Here is a 13,213-nt window from a genome sequence, read left to right on the forward strand (position 1 = left end):
AGAACTTGCCTTGACTAAATGTCTCGCTAGACATTCTCAAACAGACCCTCCTAGATTCATTTTAAGTTTTTGAGTTGAATTTTTAATTTTCTTTAACACATTCTTAGGTACATAGCATTTTTATTATTATTATTAATAAATTTTTGGTTTCGTGAGCAAGATTGGCTAAAATGATCAAAATGAAAAATCAATGACGTTGATCGAACATCGATGACAAATAAAAACTAATAATATCAGCAACTGAGAGTTGCCAAATGATCATTTTAGTAATTTCCCTATATATAATAAGGAAAATTAATGTAAAAGGCTTAAAAACTTCGAGTTTTAATGATAAGGACAAAATAAAAGGTAAAGTGAATAGTATATAATTGACTTTTTAGTGTAAAAATGTGATTTTTCGTTAAAGTGAACAGTATTATAGACTTTTTCGTTAAAACTCTCATAATAATAACTCCACTCTTGCATAGTTGCATGTAACAATGTTAATATTTATATCTGTTGTCGTGTTCGTGTCAAACCAGTTGTTATCAGCATTTATATTCCATTTCCAATCCAAACATTTTGTCCTTTTTTTTCCCATTCAAAATGATATTTTCGTCTTTTCCCTTTTTGAGAAATATTTTAAAATACTACCATCAAAATCAGCACTAAGGATTAATGATTTCCGCATACCTCCAAAACAGCTATACATGTATTGCCATCTTCATTTTTAAATTCGACACGTGCAAACTACTAAAAATTGGAACAAAGAGTTTAACCGGAAGCATGGAAATACAATTACTCAGAGAGAACCTTGGACCAATATAACAGCAACCAGTTCCAGGGAGGGGAAAAAAGGGGAAAAATTACAAAAATTAATCTTTTCTAGACTTGGCCACCACCAGCCATCAGGGGTAGTCATGTTTCCAGACCTAGCCCTATCCGTCTCGTCCCGTATCGCCTTGATAAAACTTACGTTTGAGTTGTGACATGTGATGTGGCGGTGGAGGCGGCGGAGGAAGTGACATGGGCTGTGCTGCTAAAACACCTTTGCCGTCCCTAGGATCCATAGTGTTACCACCCTGCACTGCTTCCATTGCTTTGTTGGTCATTTGCGGAGAATTGAAGGGCAAACCCCCGGGATTCCGTCCATATTCTCCTTGGTAAAATGCAGCTTTTCCTTGAGACTCTGCAGAGTTAGAGAAACCATCTGTATTTCCTTGACCCCCTGTTGAAGCTTCAAAAGGAACACCAGCCTGTCCTGCATTCCAAGACTGTGGATAACTAGCCGGAAAATTCATGTTCCCAACTGAACCTGGGGCGAAACCCAGTAACGACCCCTGTTCTGGTCCAACATCTGGGGCTGAATCCTGTCGTGCCATCTCATAGGGAGCACCATAAAATTGTTGGGATCCATCACTGGGAAAAGGAAAGCCATATGGAAGGGGCATCCTCATTTGACTGGAATTAACAGGAATTTCATAATTGGGGGGCGGAATGGAATGCATGGGTGGATATTCAGAAAAGGGAGTCTCAGATAAAATTCCTTGCTGCTTATCGGAAAACTGGCCAGATTCCTGCATTGGAGCACCCATTGAATCGTAGCTTTGTCGATGGAAGAGATTGTGGGGAGCAGGCCTGTCAAAGCCTGGGGGCTGACTGGGGTCTGGTGGGTTATTCTGAACTTGCCCAAATGCTGGGGCTGAGTTGGGCTGCATGACTGGCCTTGGAAGTGATTGTTCTCTAGACTGTTGAAGCCGAGCTTTGTCCTCGCGGTCATGGAGCTGAGAATTTGAACCAGGGGAAAATACTGGCCTTGACGGAGCACGAGCAGTGGATTCAGATACTGTACATTGTTTGGTATTTTGAGATTCTGATTCATTTCCATCCATTTTGTCTCCATTTAGCTGAAGAAGGTAAGCATGGTTCTCGTGAATATGAGATTCAAATTCACCCCTCTTCAGAAAAGATTTCAGACAGTGAGGTGCTGCACAAATGAAGATCCCCTCCATCATTTTGATTGTCTGAATCTTCTGGATGCGTTCATCACAACTGTGAAACATAAATCATGAAAGTTAGATGTTCAAATCATTCATCAACTAAATCCTATGCATGGTGGTAATCAATAATTTATTGATGCAAATTTTGTTAGATTTTCATCTCCCCATGGAACTTGTTCTTTGATGTATATGGCAGTAGACTAAACTTAGCAAATAGAAAATAACTACAAACACACAAGATTTATACTGGTTCGGCAAAACTTTTGCCTACGTCCAGTTGTGATTTGTCTAAGTAGAGAAAACACGACTTCTTTGAATTGATAATAGAGCATACAGTGCTTTTGTAAACCCTAGAACAAAAGGAAAACTAATGAAAAGGGCTTGAAAACTTTGAGTTTAACGATAAGGACAAAATAAAGGGTAAAGTGAATAGTACTAGGATCGACTTTTTAGTGTAAAAATGTGGTTTTTCGTTAAAGTGAACAGTACAGGAAGCTTTTCGTTAAAGTTCCCAACAACAAATCCCTCTGGCTTCTCTCGGCTGTCTCTATTTTCTTTTTGTTTCTCTGCCCCTTGCCGCACCCTATTTATAGGTACAGGGTGCAGTTTACATGCCTATTTTCTGATTTATTTTCGTATTCTATTACTTACATTCCTATTCCGTTTCTGCTTTAAGATTCCTAATCTAATAGTTCAAGAAAACTTAATTCTTTCCTAATCCTTGTAGGACAAGAATATGTGCACCTTTCGCTTTCCTAAAAGAATCCTAAATAAAAATAGGACACAACCATTGACAAGCCAATTCCTAACAAGTTTAGCCTTATAGTGTATTATCCCTCAATTTAAATCCCTTGGGTGAGTCCTCCTCTAAATAATAGAAGTACACATGCAAGCCCAAGAAAACCCTTCCGCTCCTTCACTAGGCGAAAGAAAAGGAACACATGTAAAGTTCAGAAATCTTACAGATAGCATATTGAGTAACTCCTAGCACAATCCAGACAAAAGGCATGCTCACAAGGGCTCTGCAAGAACACAAGCTAGTTAATTTCCCCAACGTCTAAATGTATGAGGCTCAGGTTATGAAAATAACACCAAGACCATATTGAAACCCAATACAAGGAGGGAAAAATTTAAAGCGAAAGCAACTCAAAGATATGGAAAGACATATTCAGTTGGTCCATACCAGGCGTCCATAGATAGCAATTGGAAAATCGCAGCTAACACAAAAGTGGACACGTTCTCCAAGCTGCCGACGAGACCTGCGGCCTACAGTCTTGACAATAGTAGTGGTGGTTGCTGCACCAATGCCCTTTGCCACAGGAAGATCAGCAAGGACAAGGTGGTCAGGGCATGCAACAGTCACAGTCTCTTCTGCCAAGTGTTTTGCCCCTGCAGCACCCTCTGGTGGTGTAACACTCTTAAGCCGGATCTGAAGCATCTTTCACTATACTGTTACCCTCTTCTAATCAATGTATAAAGTTTGCGACTTACTATAGCACGCTTACAATTTCCACTTCAGTATACAATTACAAGACTGAATATCTTCTCCTGTAGATGAATAGAAAATGATAAGTCCTCATATTGGGGTTATTTAAAAGAGTGTATTATGCACTTACACATGGATGTCAATTGATGTATAAGCACCGATGCATTTATCTGGGATTGAAAATTAAAACTAGATTGAACAGAATTTGGTTCGATATTAGCGTTTTTATTTCTCACGTCTATGACCAGAATTAAGGAAATTATCGAAGACTGATAACAGACAGACAGGAGAAGGTGCAAAGACTATAGCTTATTCACAAATCTACACAAGCAATAGACGAATCTAGAGGTAAGCAGTCAGCCACAAGGTATTCCTAAGTTGTAAGAACCAAACACAGAAACCACACAGGCAGAACATCATTGAACAAAACGAAGGTTGACCTGAAAAAATTCTAACTGCGATAAGCTAATCTACAAGGTTCAGGTGGATGCTACAAAAAAAAAAGTAACACCAACAAGTTGAATTTTCACATGTTCTCTCGAAACTCTGTATCAATCAGGAATTAAACTACGCAGGTGATCCTAAAAATTGGAATTTGCAGCATGAAATCTCGGTTTGGTTCCATTGAATCCAATTCAGGATGCAATTAGAAGTTGGTATTGCATTCCAAAGCTCAAATCTCAAATTTCCAATTTTCTTTGGACTGATCGGGACGAGCAAATAGACTTACCGGAAATTCTTCGTTACGACGTCGTCGGCGGTCGTAAGCTCGAGCAACCCAAGTCTGAAAAGGGTATGGTATTCAGTTACCGCCGCAAGCCCTAATACAATCCGATAGAAATTGAATTGAATTAGTAATTAGATATTAAATTATGTGGGATTAAGAAAAAATAAAAAGAAATTTAAGCAATACCTGAACTGAATTGGGGAAAATCGGCGGAAGAAGAAGAAGAAACTCTGAAATTGTGTTGATTGGCGGGTGGGTTACGGGACGAGGGGCTCAGATTTGGAAGAAGGAGGAGACTGGTTTACTGGTTTGGTTTCTTGGGTTGGTTATTGGGTTGATCCACTTGAGGGCTGGTGTGGGCTTTTGGTTTTTTAACGAAAAATTAAAATAAATAAATTTAAGGTTCTATTTGGGAAAAAAAAAAAAAAAAAAAAAAAGGGAGTCAAGGTTTAAGTGGAAGGAGGTCTCAAGTTCAACTCACTTTTTAATTTTTATTTTTTCAAAAAAAAAGATAACTGGTCTCAATTTCAACTCACTTAATACGAGAAGTATATGAGCTTGTGCTTAATTGTGATGACGTAACTTTTTTCACTAGTGATACTATAGGGGAAATAACTTTGAATCTTGAGATGGGGTGCTGAGTGCAGTAGTATACAAATAACAATGTGTGGGTGCAAATCACGCTAGATAATCCAACACACGGCTTATTTGAGGAATTTTGATTGTGAACATGGTGAAGCTACATGAGGATAAGGAGGGGTGGCCGCTTCTTCGATTGCTGAAAATCGTCATTGAGAGTGAGGATTTCACCCTTTTGGTCCTTTGAATTATTGTTGAATCTGCCAAACTACTTCGTTACTTTCTATGTTTTATGCTTCATTACTTCTTCTGTGTTTTATTTTTTTAATATGCAAGCCAAAACAACGTTGCTTTGGTCTGTGATTAAAAAAAACATAGAACAGTGTCGTTAAGGAGCACTACGATGAGGCTATAAGTATTCAAAAGTCTGTTAAGTTGTTTGGTAGTATGAAGGAACTGGGTGTGTAGAGAAGTTTCAAGTCCTATGAGACTCTATTTAAGGTCATTATGTGCCACAACCAGTATATGATGCCCAAGAGGTATTTTAATGCAATGTTGAGCGAGCGAATAGAGCCCAATATGCATACTTATAAATTATATGAGTCAATCGGTCATGCCCACAAGGTGTTTAATGAAACACCCCACTTAAGTGTCTCTCTTTTGAATGCCATGCTCATAAGCTATTGTAGAGATCGATGAGAAGATACCTTGTATCTCTTCCATAACATGATATTTGAGTCAAAAAGCAATGATGAAAAGCTCAATAATTTCACCACTCTCATTGCTCTGACGGCGTGTGCAAGGTTAATGTACTCACATATGAAAATAATATGTATGAAGAAGCATGACGAGGTTGCATTGAATGTGTTTGTGTGTATGCGTTGATTGAATTGTATTCTAAATGCGAAGAAACGGGCAAGATTGTGAAAGTGTTTGACGAGTTTTCACAACCGAATGTGTTTTTATGGAGCACAACAAAAAGAAGTTAGAAACTTCTATCCTTTTATATTTCAACCTTCACAATTCATGGCTTTGCCATTTATGGTGAACATTCGTTATTCTTACCATTTTAAATTGAAAAATAGATACACACATACATCTTTTGCTTCCACTGGTCGTATGATCAGTTAATCATTATAACGTTAATTTCGAAACGTATTTAAGCAAACACTGCCCCAAACAAAGTGAAAATCAATAGTTTTTCATACCACCTGCATATTGCTACTGATTAACTGCAATCGAGCTATTTTTTATTTCTCGGAAAGAGTTTATTTTACAATTTGCAAACAATACCGACAAAAGTGTACACTATATATTGAACTAATGGTACTTTTCTTTCAAATGTCGAAAAAGATTCTATATTTCTAAGTTCGAATCACCGCAAGCGCATTGGGCGTGGACAAAAAAGAAGATGAAAGTGGGCACAAAAAGGAGAAATTTTTCCCTATGGTCGTAACGCGAGTGGTACACCATGTGTTATTATATAAGTGGTAAGAAATGTTATTTTTTACGTTATTACTTTTTTAACACAAGAATCTTACCATTTATATAGGAAAACGTAATGTACCACCCTGCATTCCCGTCACATTAAAAAATCTCTCCACAAAAAGGTGCATTGGCCCCCAAACATTTGCCCTAGAGATGGATTCGACTATACCTCTTCTTGGCTTCACTGTACAAAATAACTCCAAGGACAGTGAGTGCATAACCCGCCATCCCCATGAATGACACTGGATTTTTAAATATCAAAACTGAAACCACCACAGCAACTGCCCCTTTTGCATTCCCCAGCACCTGTTTTTAAGAAAGACCAATTATATAGTCAAAATTAAAAACCCTATCTCTCTGAATGAAGAAATAATTTACATGCAAATAAGACGTTAAAGTGACAGTATCTCAAATCAATAACACGATACTAAGTGGGCAAGTTAAGGCATAACGGTGTCACATGATAGGTCTAAGATACCGCCACCTTGACAATTTTGTTTGAGTGCAAGTTTCTCCCGTCTTGTGCAGAAGGAGATTACTAAAATATGTCATTGTGTGAACACAACTATTACCTGAAGGGTCAAAGCGCTTGTATGCTTGGTGACCAAGAAATTGGTCAAGTTAACAAAATAAGCCATTGAAGAATTGAAGAACAGGTACCAAATAAGTTTGATATCTTTTCGAGCAAGTTCGATTGTGATTCCAACCACATTTTTCTCCATCAACAGTGTTGCAGGAAGTAAGAACGCCACGGCTAATGGTGCCATGTACAACAGCAGGTTCATAGAGTCCAGTTTTTCCCTGGAAAACAATAAAGTATGAATCGTTAAGTCTAGTCCTTGACTTGTGTACCACAAAAACAATTGAGACAGCAAAAATGAATCGAAGAAAAAGTCACCCGTCAGAGGAAAGCAAAATTTGTTGAAGAACCGATTTGAATGCCCTTGCAGATGTAGCTGTAATACACATAATAAACCCGAAAAATTGGAAGCTTGGTTCGCCCTGCAACCATATGAAAGTCGGTATGAAACAGATGATACCTCTTCAAATAAAATTTAGTTGTAGTTGGTATGAAACGCATCTATCAGAATCACGTCGAAATTTTTATAAAAATCCAAGTTCTTCCTGAAACTCTCATGTGTTTTTCTAACCCATAAGCACTTTTAACTTCTTCCATCTAGTGCTATCACAAGTGCTCTCGGTGATCTAAAAGCACTTTTACCCATTCTAAAACCAATTTCAAGCATGCGCTATGGATAGAACATAAGTAGTCTCCTATACCACACAATAGGAGGGAAAAAAAGGATACACTCTCATCCTATGCAATGATACGATATTCCATATATAGTTTAGATGTCACGCTGTCAGAAAGTCTTCCGTGTTATATTGTTTAATTATAAGATTTATATTCACATATCATATTAACAGTCGTATAACATAACATATTTGTTAGACGGTCTTATCAGAAAAGAACATAGATGAAGAAAAAAAGGAGAAAGATTAGATTACCCCACTAGCAACGATGACACCTGCAACAACAGGAATGAGGGCGGCATAAGTAAGCCAAGCCTCCCTCTTCTTGATGATCAAGAAAGCAAAAACGGCGGTGAAAAACGGGGTGGTGGAGCTGACGGCCTGATTAAACGACACGGGAATGTACCTCAACGACACGTTACCGCAAACGACGGAGAAGCAGAAAAAGACACTGAGCCCGGCGATCTTGGCGAACTGAACCTTTGACTTCAGGCTCTGCAGTAGGGCCACCTTCATCACAGCTATGGCGACGTAGCTGAACACCGAACACGCCGTCATGTGGCAGAGCGTCAGAAAAATCGGAAACCTGAACCCGTAGTTCGTGAGCAGGTACTTGTTTAGAAGCAGGACGCCGATGTTGGAGCCGTACCAGGCGGCGACCATCCAGACCGTTGTCCATTCGATCGGCGCCGACATCGTCATCGAATATGAATCGAATCGAATAGAATCTAATCAAACCAAATCGAATGGAATCGAAGAGTGCGAAGGGGATGTAAGGCGCGAGCTTTAGTTATACGTTGTGGTAACGGTAAACGGGTGATGCCGGTTTTATGGTTTGGCGGGCCCACAAATGGTGAGAGCGTTTGCTGTTTCTTTCATCGGACGGTTGGTGTTGCGCGTGATAATCATGTAGTTGGTTTCCTTTAAATATTTTTTTTCAGGTAATTGTCAGCTTTGAATTGTTGAAATATTGGAGTGGGACAAAATGCGCGCACCTTTTGAATAAGCGGAGACAGTGAAGGAATCAGAGAGGGATGTTGATTACGTTGTAATTAACTGATGATTGCGATTAAGATGTCGATTGCCGGCGTCGCATATTCCGTTAAGACAACGTTAGGCCGGCAACTTTGGTTTGGTTTTCGGTTGGACTTGTGTCGTTTGGTGGTAATTAGTGTTGGGCAAAGCATCGTTAGTTCGTTAATCTTCACTGATCTGTAATTTCTCCTTTGACTTAAGACGTTAGATATAGCAGAGAAGAACTATTCACCTGCCTCGGTCTACTGCTACACACTGTACGGAGTGCAACAATACAAATAAGCCTTGTGGGGAGCGTCAGTGCATAATTTAAAATGTTGGTAGTGTGCATTCGTGCAGCATGTCCAACTGCCTATGCTACTACAAAAGCACTTGAAGAACCTGTGAAATGGCGAATGGACCCGAGTAAATTCTTTGAGGCACCAAAATGGCTAATCCTGTAGACACCGAAAGCTGCATTTTCCGGTATCCTCCATTCAATAGTTGCATAGCTCTGAGGGCTAAGTTTTGCAGGCCGTGACCACTTAAACTTCAAGCAAAAATCATCGTCATCATAGGCCGGAACCCATGTCTTTTTGTCGTTCTGTAGAATCTCAACCAATGCAAATGTGCCTTCTGTCAGGAGGTCATTCCTTGGGCAAGCAGACCAGAAGGTGACTGCAACCGTGTTGCCTCTCTTGAAGGTGGAATCTAGAGGTACGTCGGTTTTAACATCCCCAAAATTAACACCAAGAGGGGTGGCGTCCAGGACAACTGGTGCTAGTAAGCTGATTTGCTTGTCGACGAGGTCTGGTGGCTGTGGACCTGGTTCGACAGTTTGGCCATTGACGAGAGCTGCAGCTAGTTTCTTGAATTCTTGGATGTACGCTTCAAGTGTGTGTGGTCCGTAAAGCGTGGAGGCTCCCTTAAAAGTGAACAAAAATCAGAATTCGTGTTTCTTCTGGGAATGTAACACTCCATTCTGTTCATTATGTTCCTAATTTTGGAAGACATGATAAATTACAGAATGAACAAACCACAAAAGTTGAGGGATGAGTGAATCGAACCTCGTATCTCTGCACTTTGTACTCCTCGAAGGTGGTAACATACTGTGAATATGTATTTGTTAGCCCTGCAATGACTATATGGACATTGTTGTCAAATTCTTTCCTACCTCCAGAGATAAGGACCCCTTTGACAGCATCGCGGAGGCGCCTTCCAGCCATGGTTGTAAATTCTGAAGAAACGATATCTAGGTTAGTTTACTACGTTGAGGAACAATAATGGCGCGAAGGGTGTAAACACGATAAAATAGGTTTGGTTGTACCTCCAGGTACACAGAGAATGACCAGCTGTCCAATTCGTAAAATTTGAACCGGTAGTATTGAGGGCTGCAGATGTAGTTAGACATATTTTCATCAGTGCCAATTAAAAATTTCGGACAAAAAATTTATCTTCTGATATTACATTTACACCGTAGAAATTATTCAAATTGTAATGCCTTGCACCATAAGTTATTCCGCTAACAGCATCACAAATCTGGCATGGAGCCAGTAAAAAAGCTACAAATACATACCGCCCAATCATATGGTTCCTTCATCTCCCCAGTGTCAAGCAGAATAGGCTTCGGACACTGGCAATTGATTTGCTCCTGGTCTGGTGCCTTCAGCACGTTCCTTACCAATCTCCAGAATGCATTACCCTACAGAAGCATGAAAGAAAACAATCATGGCAAAGTTGAGTTGCTTAACCAATCAAGATTTATGTAAAGAAGGCACAAACTTGCTCCAGATACTTCTTACCTGGTCATCGCCCTGCTTGAAATCGAAAGCTCCAGGGCCATCAGTGGTTCCTGCAGCAAAGGCAAACCCCATGGCAGCGGGGCACGTTTTCACTACCTCAGCCCCTCCAACTTTCGGAACTGAGACCTCAAGGCTGGAAAAATCTATGTATGCATGTTGGTATCCAACCTTCCCTTTGAGCTTCTCAGTTGCTTTGTCAAACAGTTCCACAGCTTTTCTGAATTGCCTTTCACCAATTATGCGAGTACTCTCAAATTCATCGGAACTGCCAAATGAAGAAATTGTTTAAAACGGCATAGGTATGATGTTTCACCATTATATGAATCTTAGGGAGATTGTAGAAACATGTACCCTGGTCCCCGGCCATAGCACAATTCATTTCTGCCATTGCAGGTACTGTGATAGAAATCACACGGAAGTCCTGTGTCTGTGCAGAATGCACCAAGAACATTTGGGCTTACATCGCCACAATTTGATTGACAGAATGCAGATACAAATTCAGGCCTTTCCGCCTTCCTCAAAGCATTCCTAACCCGTCTTGCAGAACTTGAAAGCCTTGTCACAGGTTGTCCTTTATAAGGTTGAAAGGAGGCGGCGAGTGTCATCAACTCATTGCCTGTTACGTACATACCATTTGTTATTAGAAAGCCGAACAGTCTACACTAAATCATGGACAAAAAAAATTTCACTTACCTTTCGCATCATCGTTAGGAACTAGGGTTGAGACTCTTCTGGGGATTCTGCCAGTATCTGATCTATTGGCAAATAGGCCATCGAAACCTTTAACACCTTTCTGTTCAAACCAGTCCTCCATGAATCGTGCTGCAGCTCCTTTGTTATCTCCGCTTATCAATGAGTTTGTACGACTCATGGAAGTTCCATGAGTTGCAAACCAGTTAAAGCTACCTATAGCGCCCCACTCGTCATCTTCAAATTTTATGAGTGTCATATCTTTATCAACATCATACTTGTATTTTCTCCTCTCGTCTGCAGGATTGTTGAGATATGCGCTTGGACTGCGGTTAACACCAGCATCTAAGAGCTCTCCTATAAAACAATGACAAAAGATTTAAAATAGCATCACAAAATGGTAACAAGACTACAGAAATTATGAGTGAAATTCCTTACCTTTATTCACAAAAATTGAACCGGGACGGAGATTTTCGTGAGCTTGAATAATGGTTTTCTCAATGCCATCAACAAGAACATCAAATGACTGTCTTACAAACCCAAGAGAAGTCACAATATACACAACATACTGAAGGTAGCCCCCAGGCCCTGCATGAGTGTGAATCCCGCTAATTGCCACATTCTTCTCTGTGTAAAGTTCCCCATACCTTGATTGCACAAATGAAATAGTAATGAAATAGAGTAACATACACACTAAATTGTATATAAACGCCATTCTTCTACTCATAAGCGCTTTTGCTTAAAGTGCGTTTATTAGAAATACGTCAAAATTTTCTAAAATAAAGTCATGAAAGTACTTTCTAAAGAGAACTTGGTTTCCTAAAAACGCTTCTAAGGCCTTGAAGCATTTAGCTTTATTCTAAACGCAGTCAAAAGCGTTTTTGGTGCTTTTAACTGTTCTGAAAACAGTCACAAATAAGCTCATTTTCCATAGGTTGTATTTTTATGATTCCGTAATATATGCTTATAGGGAGCAATTTTAGTAAAACCCAGTAAGAAAAATCAAACCTTCAAACAAATGAGAAAAAAACATTAGCAGGAGGGTTGTGTATGTGTACCTTGCTTTCAATCTCTCAAGCACTTTAATTGTCACAATTTGGGAGCCCATGCATGCATCCAGATTCACAAACACCACACGATTCCCCTGTTGTTGTTCTGCCACAATAAACGCGCGAGCTCGAAGCCGGAAGTGAATCCCAGAAGCAATCTGCTCTGCATTTGCGTATCCCATCATGTTCACATCGGCAGCAGGCCCTGTTATGTCATGGCTTCCGAGGCCGATCAGATAATTCGAAGCCGAGGAAGAAGAAGACGACGAAGACGCTGCTTCGCCATTGTGCAGTGAGAACAGCAGGAAAACTATGAACATCATCTCATATGCCTTGTCCCTGTGAACTGCGAAGTGGGAAAGAAAGATTTAAACTTTGGAAAGAAAAGAAGAGCGTATGAGTGCTTTTATGAGTGTCAAGCTTCTTGCTGTCATGTGGGCAGTGGGGTCAATGAAAAAGAAAGAAATTTGTGATTAGTACAAAGCCATAAAACAGAAGTAGTTGAGCCGACAAACGAAGGTGGATCAATGCGGCATGAGTTTTTTGGAGTGTTAATAATCGTCGTTTGACAGTTATAAGATGAGTATTCGTAGGGGATGCATGAACTGAGTAACGTGACTAACCGCATAGGCAAGATCCGAACGGGTGAGAGACAGATACTGCAAAAAACCACCAAGGAGGCGATACTCAGTGGGATCGACTAGGGGAGTGCCCAAATTTTGACGATGTGTACGCGTATGTCGTCGTCGTGTTTCTGAAAATGGGTGGGGATTTGGGGAGTGTGAAAAGGTTGGAAAGATTTGTGCCGGTTTTGTTTTATTGGTAGAGGACATGATTGCAAAGTCGAAGATATTTCTCACAGATTAATGTGAACGCGTAATATTGGTGGAGGAGGTGATGTGGGAGGATATGGGGCACTGAGTCACTGAGCTTACCTACCATTCCCCACACCACGGAGAGGAATTTTTGCCGGAATACAGCTCGGTACATCAAATGTCATAGTACAATTAATTTGATACTTGAAAGAAAAGAAAAAAAATCAACTATTTGTATTATGATACTTGGTAAAGATTTTATCATATATAGCCAAAACGTATCCCTCAATTTCAAAAATGTCCATTTTTATAAAAACTATCAATAACAGA

At 39.9% G+C, this 13,213-nt stretch overlaps 3 protein-coding genes across 3 annotated transcripts; all 3 read right to left on the reverse strand.

Moving 5' to 3' along the window:
- Positions 1-641: 641 nt before the first annotated feature.
- On the reverse strand, positions 642-4,537 carry LOC103949442 (E3 ubiquitin-protein ligase HAKAI homolog). The gene is made up of 5 exons (XM_009360556.3): positions 4,379-4,537; positions 4,196-4,286; positions 3,163-3,527; positions 2,943-3,001; positions 642-2,031 (listed from the first exon to the last, which is right to left on the reverse strand). Exons 3-5 carry the CDS (start codon positions 3,415-3,417, stop codon positions 918-920), a joined length of 1,428 nt encoding a protein of 475 aa, XP_009358831.1. The 5' UTR covers positions 3,418-3,527; positions 4,196-4,286; positions 4,379-4,537; the 3' UTR covers positions 642-917.
- A 1,461-nt stretch (positions 4,538-5,998) lies between these two features.
- LOC103949443 (probable sugar phosphate/phosphate translocator At3g11320) lies at positions 5,999-8,408 on the reverse strand. Its single transcript, XM_009360557.3, has 4 exons — positions 7,769-8,408; positions 7,158-7,261; positions 6,832-7,060; positions 5,999-6,565 (listed from the first exon to the last, which is right to left on the reverse strand). Exons 1-4 carry the CDS (start codon positions 8,213-8,215, stop codon positions 6,407-6,409), a joined length of 939 nt encoding a protein of 312 aa, XP_009358832.2. The 5' UTR covers positions 8,216-8,408; the 3' UTR covers positions 5,999-6,406.
- Positions 8,409-8,716: 308 nt separating this feature from the next.
- Positions 8,717-12,880, reverse strand: LOC103949444 (neutral ceramidase 2). Its single transcript, XM_009360558.3, has 10 exons — positions 12,692-12,880; positions 12,078-12,414; positions 11,458-11,666; positions 11,023-11,376; positions 10,681-10,945; positions 10,330-10,594; positions 10,104-10,229; positions 9,855-9,918; positions 9,595-9,764; positions 8,717-9,452 (listed from the first exon to the last, which is right to left on the reverse strand). Exons 2-10 carry the CDS (start codon positions 12,389-12,391, stop codon positions 8,901-8,903), a joined length of 2,319 nt encoding a protein of 772 aa, XP_009358833.2. The 5' UTR covers positions 12,392-12,414; positions 12,692-12,880; the 3' UTR covers positions 8,717-8,900.
- Between the last annotated feature and the right edge of the window lie 333 nt (positions 12,881-13,213).

This window comes from the organism of the source record quoted next, unplaced genomic scaffold (genome assembly GCF_019419815.1).
Source record: "Pyrus x bretschneideri cultivar Hongxiangsu unplaced genomic scaffold, Pyrus_bretschneideri_v1 Contig2, whole genome shotgun sequence".
In the NCBI taxonomy this organism is placed as follows: Eukaryota; Viridiplantae; Streptophyta; class Magnoliopsida; order Rosales; family Rosaceae; genus Pyrus; species Pyrus x bretschneideri.